General features: G+C 51.8%; 1 protein-coding gene across 1 annotated transcript; it reads right to left on the bottom strand.

Moving 5' to 3' along the window:
• Positions 1 to 1,762: 1,762 nt before the first annotated feature.
• Fam83c (family with sequence similarity 83 member C) lies at positions 1,763 to 7,271 on the bottom strand. The gene is given in 5 exon segments (XM_005363069.3): positions 1,763 to 3,185; positions 3,508 to 3,632; positions 4,056 to 4,223; positions 6,661 to 7,232; positions 7,235 to 7,271. Coding segments are annotated over 5 exon segments (2,325 nt in total).
• Between the last annotated feature and the right edge of the window lie 5,273 nt (positions 7,272 to 12,544).

The following is a 12,544-nucleotide window of genomic DNA, read 5'->3' as shown; positions in this document are numbered from 1 at the left end:
CCCTTCCCTCAGATCCTCTTTATGCTTTCTTTCTTCTCCAAGGAACCCTATTAATCTGAAAAGGGCCTGAACGTTCCCCCTTCCCCAACTCCATCCTGTAACCCCACAGTTTAGAACACATCAGGTTGCTACTGGGTCTCAGCATATTGCCTTTATTGATTTGCACCATGTCCTCTCTCAGGCAGGCGGTGACTTCAGGAGAAGGTCCATGACCAGCTGCAGCCTGAGCTATATGAGACACTGAGCAAGATTTCCAGTGTCCACCCACATGCTCTGTGGTTTATTTCCGTTCACCCCAGACTTACTCCCTGGGCCCTCTTTCCATCCAGCTTACTCTACCAAGAGTTCTAGCTCTCCTTGATCTGCCTCTGTCCCTACCCTATCCTTCATGACCTGCCTCAAAATCAGCTTCTCTCTGATAGACTTTCCTGATCGCCCCGCCACCTCCGGGCCCCTCTGTCCCTAGTACATTTTTCATTTCCCTCAGCTCTGCCTTGTTTTCCATGCTTTATGCATTTAAGCTGCAGCCCTCTGAATCTGCGCATTAGCAACCTTTCCGCTCTCTGGCATGTTCAGGGCAAGGCTTTGCAAGCAGAGTGAGGATGGGGGTCATATGTGTATAGTCTGTGAATCCCGAGGGGGTTCTGCAGTGTGTACTGACTGCATGCATTCTCTGTGGCCGTTCATTTAGGCAGACAAGACTAAGCACATGCAGCTAAAGTTCTGTGAGTTCATCACACGGAGCTACGTGTCCTCACCGTATGCATCGCTGGGTACCTGGTCACTGTTCTGTGTGTACTGTCTGGGCACCTGGGCATCCTTGTTGTCTGTGTTTTATGTACATAGCGACTCAGGAACTCCAGATGCTGTGTGTTGAGTCTGTGCAAACAAAATACATGTTTAAAGCCAGGGGCTTCCGGCCTGGCGGGGATCCCTAACCCATTGTTTACTTGGATCTGCCTCCAAATTACCCATCTAAACTCCAAACTTATCAAACAAGGAGACCATCTTCTGGACTCTTTGGCCTCTGCGGCAGAAAGAAGACGAGGAAAGGAGTGTCTTCCTTTGGAAAAGTCGCACTAAGACACATGCGCTGTGCTGCCGCTGTGGCTCTGAGGCCACCACCTTCAGAAGCCGGCCTGTAGTCTACGTGGCTCTGCTGCCAAGTGCAAGAGAAAGTACAACCGGAGTGCCGAGGCCGAGCAGTGACACGCTACTGGGACTAGGTGGATGAGGCTTCTAAAAGTTAGCTATCACAGATTCAGACATGGATTCCGTAAAAGAACAAAACCTAAACCCAAGAGGGCAGGTAGCTGTTGCAGCATCCAGTTATTCTTGAGGATCTCAATCAGTCAGAAAATAATGTTCTGGCTTCAAAAACTAAAAATAAACCAACACAAACAAAACAAAAAATGGGGTGGAAGAGAATAATACTTAATATACTATATGCCAACAAGAGGTCCATCTTGAGGCTATGAAGAATGGGAATAACGGATGGGAAGTGCCCAGCCCCAGGACAACATACAGAAAACACCCAGTAACTCTGGCTTCTGTTTGTGTGTGTGCCTGTGTGTGTGTGTGTGCCTGTGTGTGTGTGTGTGTGTGTGTATGAGTCTTGAGCCCAGGGAGCATCTGACCTGGACTGCTAGACGCCTCCCCTCCTTATGTAGCACCCCAGCTTTATACTCTCACGCTGCAGTCTTGAACTTGAACATGTCAAATCTATGGATGGAGGGAGGGGCTGACCCTGCCAAGACCAGAGTTAGGACTCAAAGCGACTTCGGAGCTGCTTGAATTTGGACTTGTTGTACTTAGTGATGAGGTCCAGTTTGCTGTGGCCCAAGGTCAGCCGTTTCTCGGGTGCAAATAGGTCATTGTTACTGCCATTTTGATGGCCACTTAGTGGAGCTCCTGGGAAGCCTGGCTCAGGTCTCTGCCGGGCACCCTGTAGTTGATGATACTTGGTGATGAGGTCCAGTTTGCTGTGGCCCAGAGTCAGTCGCTTCTCATCTGCAGAGCCTACTCCGGCCATGCAAACTGGGTTTGGCTCTGGGGGACCACTGGGTCCAGGCCCCTCGCTCCGGAATGGGCCAAACTTGGTGATGAGGTCCAGCTGACTGTGGCCTAAGGTCTGCCGCCGTTCATCTAGACTCTGATTGTCATGCCTAGCTGAAGAATTGGCATCAGGGGGTATTTTTGAGGCCTGGACCTTGGGGTTTTGTGGCAGGAGGTCCAATTGGCCATGGTTGTGGTTTAAGGACAGCTTCCTGTCCTCTAGACCCAGATCACCAGGTCTGAGGGAACCTGACTCCAGGGCACCCTGACCCTGGGACAGGAGATCCAGCTGGCTGTAGCTGTGGCTCAGGGACAATCTCCTATCATCTAGGGCCTGCTCACCATGCTGAAGGGAACCTGAATTGGGGGTGACTCTAGAATTGGGGCCTCCTGCTTTAGGGAAGGGGACAATTCGATCCAGGTGATCATGGCTCTGACTCAGAGATACCTTTTTTTCTTCCACTGTCTCCAGAGCTGGGCCAGTTACCCAGCGACCTCGTGGAAGGATAGGCTCTTGACTTGCTGGGAACCCATTCTCTGGAAGTCGGGACAGTGCTGGGACCCCCCTGGTGAAGTGGAGGAGGGGGCGGGAACATGGGAGCAGAGGTGACCCCACTGTCAGGGTCAAGGGACTGGCACTGCAGTGGTTGAGGGCAGGAGAGGACTGCGACCATGGAGATGCCCCCAGCTTGCTCAGGTTGGCCCGGTAGGGTCCAGGAGTTGAGCTGTGGTTAGGGTCTGAAAGCTGACGGTACAAGGATGGTGGGCCACCAGCTTCGTGGTGCGCAGGACCTGGGGATGAGGACCCCATGCCCATATCACTGCAGCCACCGCCGCCCGGTAGAGCGAGATAGGAAGACCGGCCCAGAAGAGGCGAGTGCTTGATGCTGCCCAGGCTGTTGCTGGACGGGGAGGAGCCTGTAGCACTTGGAATTCCAGGTCCAAAGGCCAGCGTCACAGGAGGAGGACGAGGTACCCGGGAAGACAGTGGATCCTCATTGCCGCAGAAGCCTTCCACAGGCTGTGACTCAGCGTACAGACACCGGAACTCCCGATCAAAGTCTTCCACGATGTGGCCCCTCAGCTGCAGCACCATGCTGGTGTGGGCCTGGCTGCAAAGCCAGGTGAAGCTGGAGACAGAGGGCCAGAGTCGGGAGTCAAAGCACAGAGTCCCGGGCTCAACAGGAGCAGTCAGTACTAGAATTGGATAGGGGATGAGGGGCTCCGAAGTCCCTCTATTTCCCACGTGGAGTCGTTTCTTTCTATACCAAGGCATTAAGTAGAGTGGGCTCCCATCTATCAATAGGCCGGCATGGTCCCTCCCAACAGCAGGTGCCTAGTGCGTGTTTGTTTGATGGAAGAAATTCAAAGCAGGCAGATCTGAGATGCCCTCGCTAGATCGTGGCGCAGCCCCCCCCCCCGGCCAGGCCCCTCCCCCTTTAATCGTCTCACCTGTAACTGCCTGCCACCACCTGCTCACAGTCGATGATGACAAACTTCTCCAGGGCCTGCCCGGTGAATCGGCGCCCCGCCTTGCTGCAGTAGGTGTCCCCGCATGTGCTCCGCACCCTCATGTTCTGGACCGAGAGCAAAGGGAGATGGGTGGGAGGGTGACCTTCAGGAAGGGGCGCTTAGGCTGGAGAGGTGGCTCAGTAGTTCAGAGCACTCTTTCAGAGGACTTGAGTTTTATTCCCAGCCCTCGCTGTGAGGCAGCTGGCCGCTCCCTATGACTCCCGCAGGAGGGCAGTCTGATTCCTGGGGCTTCCATGAGCACCCTCACATACCCATAATTTAAAATAATAAAAATAAATTGGGGAAAAAGAAGAAAGTGGCCCTCAGGCTCTGTCTGTGACCTAAGGGGTGTCTGGTCGCCCCCCCCCCCGCAGCTAACCAAACCACGTGTCCCATTCCCACTGCTCCCCCAGTGCTCACTGATTGCCAGCTGCCCTCCTCCCAACTCCCTCCTCTCCCCACGGCTGAAGCTTTCAGCCCATACTGACCACCAGGTGCCCTCCGTTGAGGTCCATCTTATAGCACATCTCCAGGAAGTACTTCAGGTGCTCCTGAGCCAGGAGGAGGTAGACGGGGACACCACGTCTGCTGGAGGCCTCCATGAGGTCACACAGAAGTTCCATGTCCGTGAATACATCCATCACCACAGCCACCACCTGAAGGAGGCGGGGCAAGTTCAGCCCCAGGAGAAGTATGGTTGAACACCAGGACACAGACACTGGAATTGGATTTTTTTTTTTTCTTGACAGGGTCTCATTCTGTATAACCCAGTAATCCAAGCTGGCCTTGAGCTCACTCCTGTCTCAGCCCCATTTTTATCGGGGTTACAGAAGTGTGTTGCTATGCCTGCCTTAACCTGCGTTCTTCTCGGGCACAGGGGGAACTGACTATCTTGAAGCTCTGGTTGTTGGAAAGCCTTCGAGGAATTGTTCTATGGACAGTGTCTGGTAGCAGATTCTCAAAGATGTCTGTAGATCAGCTATGTTAGTCTGAAGTTCTGCTCTTTGGAGAATCAGAGAAGGCGGGAGTCAGAAGCAGAGCTCAGCTTTCCAGACTGGTTCCCATGTTTGCCGTTGGTACCAGCTTTGCTCTGGCCTAGGGATTGTCTGAGGCTAGTAGGGGAGAAGCTGCAATCCAGTGCTGGGGACTTCTGTCTTTTACCAAACCTCAGATGCTCTAGAAGCTGCAGAGGTCTGGTATGGCAGCTTGTATTCACAACCCTCCTTTCCTTATACCTGTGCTTCCTGCTCAATTGAGGGCTGAGGCACATGCCTCTAGCATACAGGTATTCCCTAAGCCTCCAGCTGCTCTTCCTTCCCATTGAGTGTCTCTACTGTGAGAGTCTTCTGTCCTCTGCAGGGCTTAGGAGCAGGAGGGATGGATCCTACTGCTGCAGCTTGGAGCCAAAAGTGGGTTTGAATCCACATTCCTCCACTTCCTAGAAGTACAGTCCTGGGGTCACCTAGGGAGCCTCAGCTTCCTTGTCTGCTAAATGGAGTGGCTCTCATAGCTATAAAGGACACATGTGAAAATGCTGGCCAGAACACACAACAGAGGCTCAATAACCATGCCCCTCCCCTTTCCTGCTGCCTTCTTAGCAAATGGAGAACACTGGACTATGGGAAAACAAAACACGTCTGAGGTCACTCTGGGAATGAGTGACAGCTCAGCCCAGTAGCCCGACTCTTAGCCCAGGGGCAGAAAAGTCTAATTGAGGTGAGCAGGCAGGGCACTGGGGAATTCTCCACTATGCAGCACAGGTCTGGCCAGTGTGGGGGGAGCAGGCACTGAAAGATCAAAGGGGGACAGTGATGACAACAGCAATAACCTCGCTAATTACCCGGTTCTCCATGCCAATCAAGCTCAGCCCTCCCGTGCCTACGGCACAGGCAAGCTTGCTAACATGGCTTTGGAGGTGCTGGTGGGCTCCCGGCTCTCCGCAGCAGGAGTCCACCCCTATCTCAAACCCTGCCAGGGGCTTTCATATTTATTCCCTCATCTGAGTGGAAGCCAGGGCTCCACCAATGAAGCTACACTGCTCTACACTGCTGTGAGACTAGGGGCTCCCCAGGTGTGGCTGCCCCTTCCTAATGTCCCCAAGCCCAGTGGCTTCTGTTCTAAGTCCTCCTTGGTGCCAAACTAAAAGCTTAGCCCATGCCAAAACCCATGGCCCTGCTTCAGGCCCAGCTGTTGATGCAGCCCAGGGGGTTGCTAGGCAGCTGGGGATGAGCTGAGCTGAGCCATGTTGGGGTTAGAGTCAGAAACCTTTTCCCTCCCAGACCTAGACAACCTCGCTAGGCAACTTCTTGCCCCCCTCTGGCCTCAGTTTCTTCCTTTAGGAGTGAAGGTATTAGCTCAGCTGTTCACCATGGCTGAGTCCTTAGTCTGGGGGTGAGGGATGCACAAACTTTCTTGAGGGCCTGAGAAAAAGTTCAATGGTTAAGAACAGGCACTGGCTGCTCTTCCAGAGGACCTGGTTTGATTCCCAGAAAACATGGAGGCTCACAACTGTCTGTAGTTCTAGTTCCAGGGGACCTGACACCCTCCTCTGGCCTTCACTGACACCAGGCATGCACACGGTGCACACACATGCAGGCAAACACTCATGAACATAACATAAGAACAAGGCTTAAACTGGGCAGTGGTGGTTCACATCTTTAATCCTAGCACTTGAGAGGCAGAAGCAGGCGGGCTTCTGTGAGTTCAAGGTTCAAGGTTCTATAAAGCGAGTTCCAGGACAGCCAGGGCTGTTTTATAGAGAAACCCTGTCTCTCAAATAAATAAATAGACAGATAGATAAAATCTTTTAAAAAAAAAGTTTGGTTTTTTTTTTCTCGTAAATCTGATCAAAGCGATAGACTCCCATGAAAGAGGAGGACCCCTTCCAATAATTTCAATGCACTTGCAAGAGTGAAGTTATACTTGATTAATGTTCATGAATGCCAGTGGAAAATAAAGCACCCACCCATCCTCTGGCAGCTGGGGAATCTTACAGAGTCCCGGTTCCCCACTTAAGCTTCTGTATGGCCCAAACTGCTCCCCTTCCCCCTGAGAGCCACATCTGTATCCACATTTGTGAGACAAGACCCTTACCGTGTGGGCCTGGCTGAAGAGGAATCGCAGCAGGTCCTTGATGCTCTTGCCCTTGTCCCTCTGGAAATGAACCACCGCCTGGGTGGGACTGAAACCTGTGGACTGTGGCACTTCGGGCCAGCCCAGGTCCAGGTCTGGGGGATCTAAGTCAGAAGCCATGGGGAAGTAGGTGCCTGAGGTAACTTCAGAGAGCATGCTGTGGCGGTCCTGCCCTAGGGTCTCTGACCCCTGGGCCTCGCTGAGCTCGGGAACCCCACGCACATGGCTGATCATGTAGTCCACATCCAGGGCACTGAGGAAGGGCAGTTCCCGCTCTTCGGAGATGACCTGAAGGTAGGCAGCCTCACCCCTCTCCAGGAGGGCGTCCGCAGCAAGCCTTGCAGCCTCGCTGTGCTGGAGCACCAGGGGCGAGCTCTCCCTCCACCAGGGCCGCTTGAGCTCCTCCACCCGGCTCCGCAGGGGTCCTGCCATGCCCTGGGTCCCTCCAGGCACTAGGCTGCCGCTGAATGTATGCATCCGCCTCGTGCCCTACCCACCCGAGGCTCCATGGCTTGCACCTGGGTTGGCTGCTCTAAGATGAAGACACTGCCTCCAGTTTGCCAGCCCTGCATGTGTGGCCGGGCCCCCAAAGTGTTGCCACCCTAAGTCTGAACCATGCTCCGCCCTGTTGCCCCTGGCCTTGGGAACCTGTTGGGTCAGCCCCACCTGTCTGTCTGCTGTTGGGACTCGCCTGCTCAGGGAAGTGGGTGCCAGGCCCCTAGAGCACGCTGCTGGCTCTGCTCCAAGTACTCCCTACAGGGAATATACAGCCACAACCTGCAACCCTTACCCTCAGCAACCAGCAGAGATTAGCTCTCTCTCTCTCTCTCTATCACACACACACACACACACACACACACACACACACACATATACACAGACCATGGCAGATGAATGACTCAAGACACACAAGCAGATCTTCTACCACACAGACAACTGACCAGCATGCAGATGTAGATTATAGGGTCACACACGCATTTTGACCAAACACATGTAAACGAACCCAACACTAACATAGAGACTGGCCATAGCCCCCAAACATACCACAGTAGCTAGTGTATGTGCCTTAGTCCACAGACATGTAAGATCCCAGTGAGGGTGGAACAGCGTGTAAGAGCTCCAGAATCATCAGCACCCATCTGTCTCCCACCCGGGCCTCTGCCATAACCATGGTGCTCATAGCATCCTCAATCCAATTCTGAGCCCATCCTCCAAGGACTTGGATTAGGAGTCCTCCCTCTGACCCCCAAGAAGAGCCAGGAACTGTTAAAATATACACCTTGAATATGCCAGAAGTTCTGAGACTCTGGTAGAGTCCGGAGCTTGCCTCCCCCCTCCCCCATTTTATTAATATTATTTTTTTTAATTAGCACATAGTCATTGTACATGGTACTAGGTTTTATAAAGACTTTTTCATTTAAGTTGGAGTGTGCTTTTGTTGTTGTTAAGACAGAGTCTTGGACCTGGAGGTTTGGGTCAGAGGTTAAGAACACTTGTTACTCTTGCAGAAGGTCAGGGTTAATTTCCAGGCACCCATGGTTCATGACCATCTATCTGTAACTCTCAGTTCCAGGAGGTCTAACACCCTCTTATGGCCTCTGTGGGAACCAGGCATGCAGATATGCTGGCAACACACACACACACACACACACACACACACACACACACACACCCCACAAGACAGAGTCTCATGTGACCCAGGCTAGCCTTGAATTCACCAAGCAGCCAAGGGCGACCATGGATTTCTGGTCCTCCGGCCTCCATCTCCCTAGTGCTGGGATTACAGTGTGCGTTACCATCCCCAGTTTACCACAGTGCTGAGGTTCTAATCCAAGGCTTCATTAGACAAATCCTCTACCCCCTGAACCACATCAACTGCCATGCTTGGAACTTGCCTGTTAGCCAGTGTCTTAACAGCTACGCCTGTGTGCCAAGCGTAGACAGCTGCATTTCCAGCACACTGAGCTCCAGAGATGCTCTCAGCCTGGTAGGAGCCAGGTTCCCCTCCACTGGGGCTGAGCCTTCCAAGGCTGTCTCAGAGAAAGGGCAGACAGCAAGGCCAGAAGAAAAAAAGAGCAGGTATCTGCCCCATGGATCATGGTTCCGGGACATGTGGGTTGTCCTCAAAGGATAGGGAAGAGGTTTTTCTATCAGTTGGCAACTGCACATGGCGGCAGAATGGGGGTGGGGTAGGGGTAGAATGTTTATCACCCTCCTGTAGAGGGGTGAGATCTGACGAGGGTATTGGGAACCCCCTAAAGCCTTATTGTATATATCCAGTCCAGTATGACTGAACTGGGTTCACCTGTTCTATGGTCAGATCTAGAATACAGGCACCTGTGAAAGAGAACTCAGGGTGGAGAGGGATGGAAGGAAAGGCTGGATAGGAGATGGGGAAGAGAGATAAGGAGAGCAGGGTGTGAGGGAGGCATTGTCTAAGACCTGAAAAGCTTCCGTTTCAGCCTAGGTGTGCAGCAGAAACCAGAGCATAGGGAGGTCCTTTAAGGGTTCTTTCCCCGGGGGGTTGGTAGGCTACTTACTAGAGTGTTAGAAGCTGGGTAAACAAAATCAGTCTGTGGGAGGGTGATGAGCTGCGGGGGCAGCAAGAGTAAGAGAGCCCTCATTAGGACCTTATCTCTAGATTCATTGGAGGGGAGGTCTGTTCAGGGCTCCCAGAGGCAGGCAGGTAGTCCCTGAGCTGCTGGGTTCCCTGTGTATCTCTGGCACATCTTTTCAGTGCCGGATCTTGTTTTCCACTTTTTAAATTTATTTATTTGTTATATACTTATTTATTTACTGTGTTCATTTGCATGCGTGCAGAGGCATGTGCACACACCATAGAGCATAAGTGAAGGCCAGAGGGAGACTTTCAGGAGCTGGTTCTCACCTTCTACCATGTGGATCTGGGAATTTGAACTCAGGTCATCAGGTTTGGCAGCAGGCACCTTCACCTGCTGAGCCATCTCACTGGCCCCTTGATTACTACATTTATTTATTTATCTATTTATCTATTTATCTATCTATCTATCTATCTATCTATCTATCTATCTATCTATCTATCTATTTATGTTTTTCGAGACACGGTTTATCTCTGTAACTCACTTTGTTGACCAGGCTGGCCTCGAACTCCCAGAGATCCGCCTGCCTCTGCCTCCCAAGTGCTGGGATTAAAGGCGTGCGCCATCACCGCCTGACATATTTACTACTTTTAATTGTGGTAAAATACACACCGAATTTAGCCTTTCCATCCGCACTCTTCAGTGGCCTTAAGTATGCCCACCTCTACATCCATCTCAGAGCTCATTGTCTGGCAAACCCAAGAGTCTACCCACAAACAGCACTGGCATTTTTCCCTCTCCAGCAAGCCTCTGGCAGCCACCACTCTAGTCTCCGTCTCCATGAACTACCTTGGGGACTTCTTTCGGGGGAATCATGGCGCACCTGTCTTGTGAACAGCTTCTGTTCACTTAGCGCATCAACACTCTCGTTTCATCCACGTGGCAGCATGCAGGCTGAAGGTCTCGTGTATCATAGGTGAACATCCACTCATTCACTGATAGATAATTCGGTTTGTTTATACTTTGGGTTTCGAGACAGGTCTCATGTAGCCCAGGCTTGCCTCAAAACTTACTATGTATCTTCCATTCCTGATCCTCCTGCCTCTGCTCCCCAAGGTCTGGGATCACAGGTATGTATCACCAAGCCTGGCTAGATTCTACTTTTGAAAGATAAAAAGGTTATCGAATGCTGGCAACTTTGTATTATTTAAATGAATATATGTACATCCCATGCATGCAGAACTGCACCTGTGCATGACTGCATGTGTGCACACTGTAGGTCTGTGGGCTTGTGTGTTCGTCTTGAAGTGCATGCAGGTGTACCGAACTTTGCATGTCTGTGTAAAGATTTGTTTGGTTACTCAGTGTTTGGTGAAGTGGGGTAGCCCTTGACTCCAATTTTGGACTATGTGGTTTGTTTTTGTTGTGGTGTTGTTATTGCTGTTGTTGTTATGTGGCTGCAAAGGGCAGAGTGAGCAGATGAGGTGAAAGGAAAAGGGTCACAAGAATCCCTGACATTCTAGCAATTATAGGGTGCACGTCAAGCTTAGGTGCCCAAGGCTGAAAGACAGCTGGTCATCCCTTTGGCCTGGGTGGGTGAAGGGCAATGGGAGGGTAGACAGGTGGATTCTGGCCTTCGGGCTGGGCCTAGGGTGCTGGGAGCCACTTGACGGACCAAAGCTCAGCCTGTGGCTGCAGTGTGTGTGGCACAGGCCCCTTAATGACTGTCATTAGGAGGAACGAAAATATTTTCCTGTCCAGAGGGAGTGTCCGGCGCCTTCCTGGCAACGCTTGGCCTTCCTGGGGGCCACTTAGTCTTGTCTGTCATCTATCTCAAGCTGAGTGGCGCCTGGGCAGGTGCCTGCTCTGTGGAGGGAGGGACAGAAGTCCGCTGTAGTCTTCCAGCTGCAGGATGTTCCAGTGTTAGCCACACGTTATCACTGCGGAGCTTCTGGGTCAGGGGAGACAGGCTTCTGGAGGAGGGGCAGTCAGAGTGCACCAGGACCTTTAATCCAAGGCAAAGAAGCTTGAAGAGCTGGTGAGGCAAGGGGGCAAAGCAGAAGAGTCCTAGAGATGGGCAGGAGCTGGATAGTAAAAATGAAGAGGCTTCTGTCAAGTCTAGTGTGGTGGCGCACACCTTTAATTCCAGCATTTGGGAGGCAGAGGCAGGTGGATCTCTGTGAGTTCCAGACCAGTCTGATCTACAGAGGGAGTTCTAGGACAGGCTCTGAAGCAACAGAAAAACCCTGTCTCAAAAAAAAGAAAAAGGTTAAATAGCAGTAATAATAATAAATACTAATAATCCAAGCATTTAGGAGGCTAAGTCAGAAAGGCTGAAATTGAGATCTGTTGGACTACATAGCGATGCTTTGTCCCAAAAAGCCTAAATAAATAACAAAATAAACCTGGGTGTGGTGGCACACACCTTTAGTCCCAGTACTTGGGAGGCAGAGCCAGGCGGATCTCAGCCTGGTTTATGTAGCCATTTCCAAATGAGTTACAAGCCAGCCAAGGCTACATAGTGAGACTCTATCTCAAAACCAAACAAACCAACATATAAATATGCCTCCAGCCAATGCGGGGCATTCCGAGCTGGGGGAAGAAGGCCAGGATGTCCTGGAAGGTAGAGTCTGAGGAGCCTAGCAAGAGACTGTGGGGAAAATCCCCAGAGCCACACCACACCCTGGGGTTAGAAAGATATAAGAGCCAAGTCTTAGGATGCTTAGGAAGTCATCCAAGGTGTAAGAGGGGCCCAAAACAGCCCAGCTAAATGTGACTGGTTCACTGAGTGCCACAGGGGTCTTCAGAAGGTCACCAACTTTTCTGTTGTCCCATCCTGAAACCCCTAGGGGCTGAGACCCAGGGCTAGACGACCAGCGGCTGTGGGTGTGCCGAGGAGCTGAGTCAGATCCCCTGGTGGTTGGAACAATGGCTCCGCCTCTTAATGGGTGAGGTCACCTTTTGAGTCACAGGTGATAAATCTGTAAAATGAGGCCAGTGGCACAGCCTTCACTGAGAAATCTAAGGAGTAAATCTGTGGTAAGGGCCTAACAGAGTGGTCGTAGTCTCTCTGGACCTGAGCTTCTCAGGCTGTGGGAGGGCCGGAGTCTGATGTAGGTCTGAAGAGAGATGAATAGCAGGGGTCAGAAGATCTCTTTCTAGCCAAAAACTGGCCCTGAAGGCCAAGATGTCTGCCAGCATGTCAGTAGACTGTGACTGGTGGCCCACGAATGCCTCAAAGATCTGGCCTATCATAGGAGGCAAGATCATCCCCTCCTCTGCACACG

This window comes from Microtus ochrogaster, linkage group LG8 (genome assembly GCF_000317375.1).
Source record: "Microtus ochrogaster isolate Prairie Vole_2 linkage group LG8, MicOch1.0, whole genome shotgun sequence".
In the NCBI taxonomy this organism is placed as follows: Eukaryota; Metazoa; Chordata; class Mammalia; order Rodentia; family Cricetidae; genus Microtus; species Microtus ochrogaster.
The sequence above is the reverse complement of the archived record's forward strand: the minus strand, read 5'-3'. Positions and strand labels throughout refer to the sequence as shown.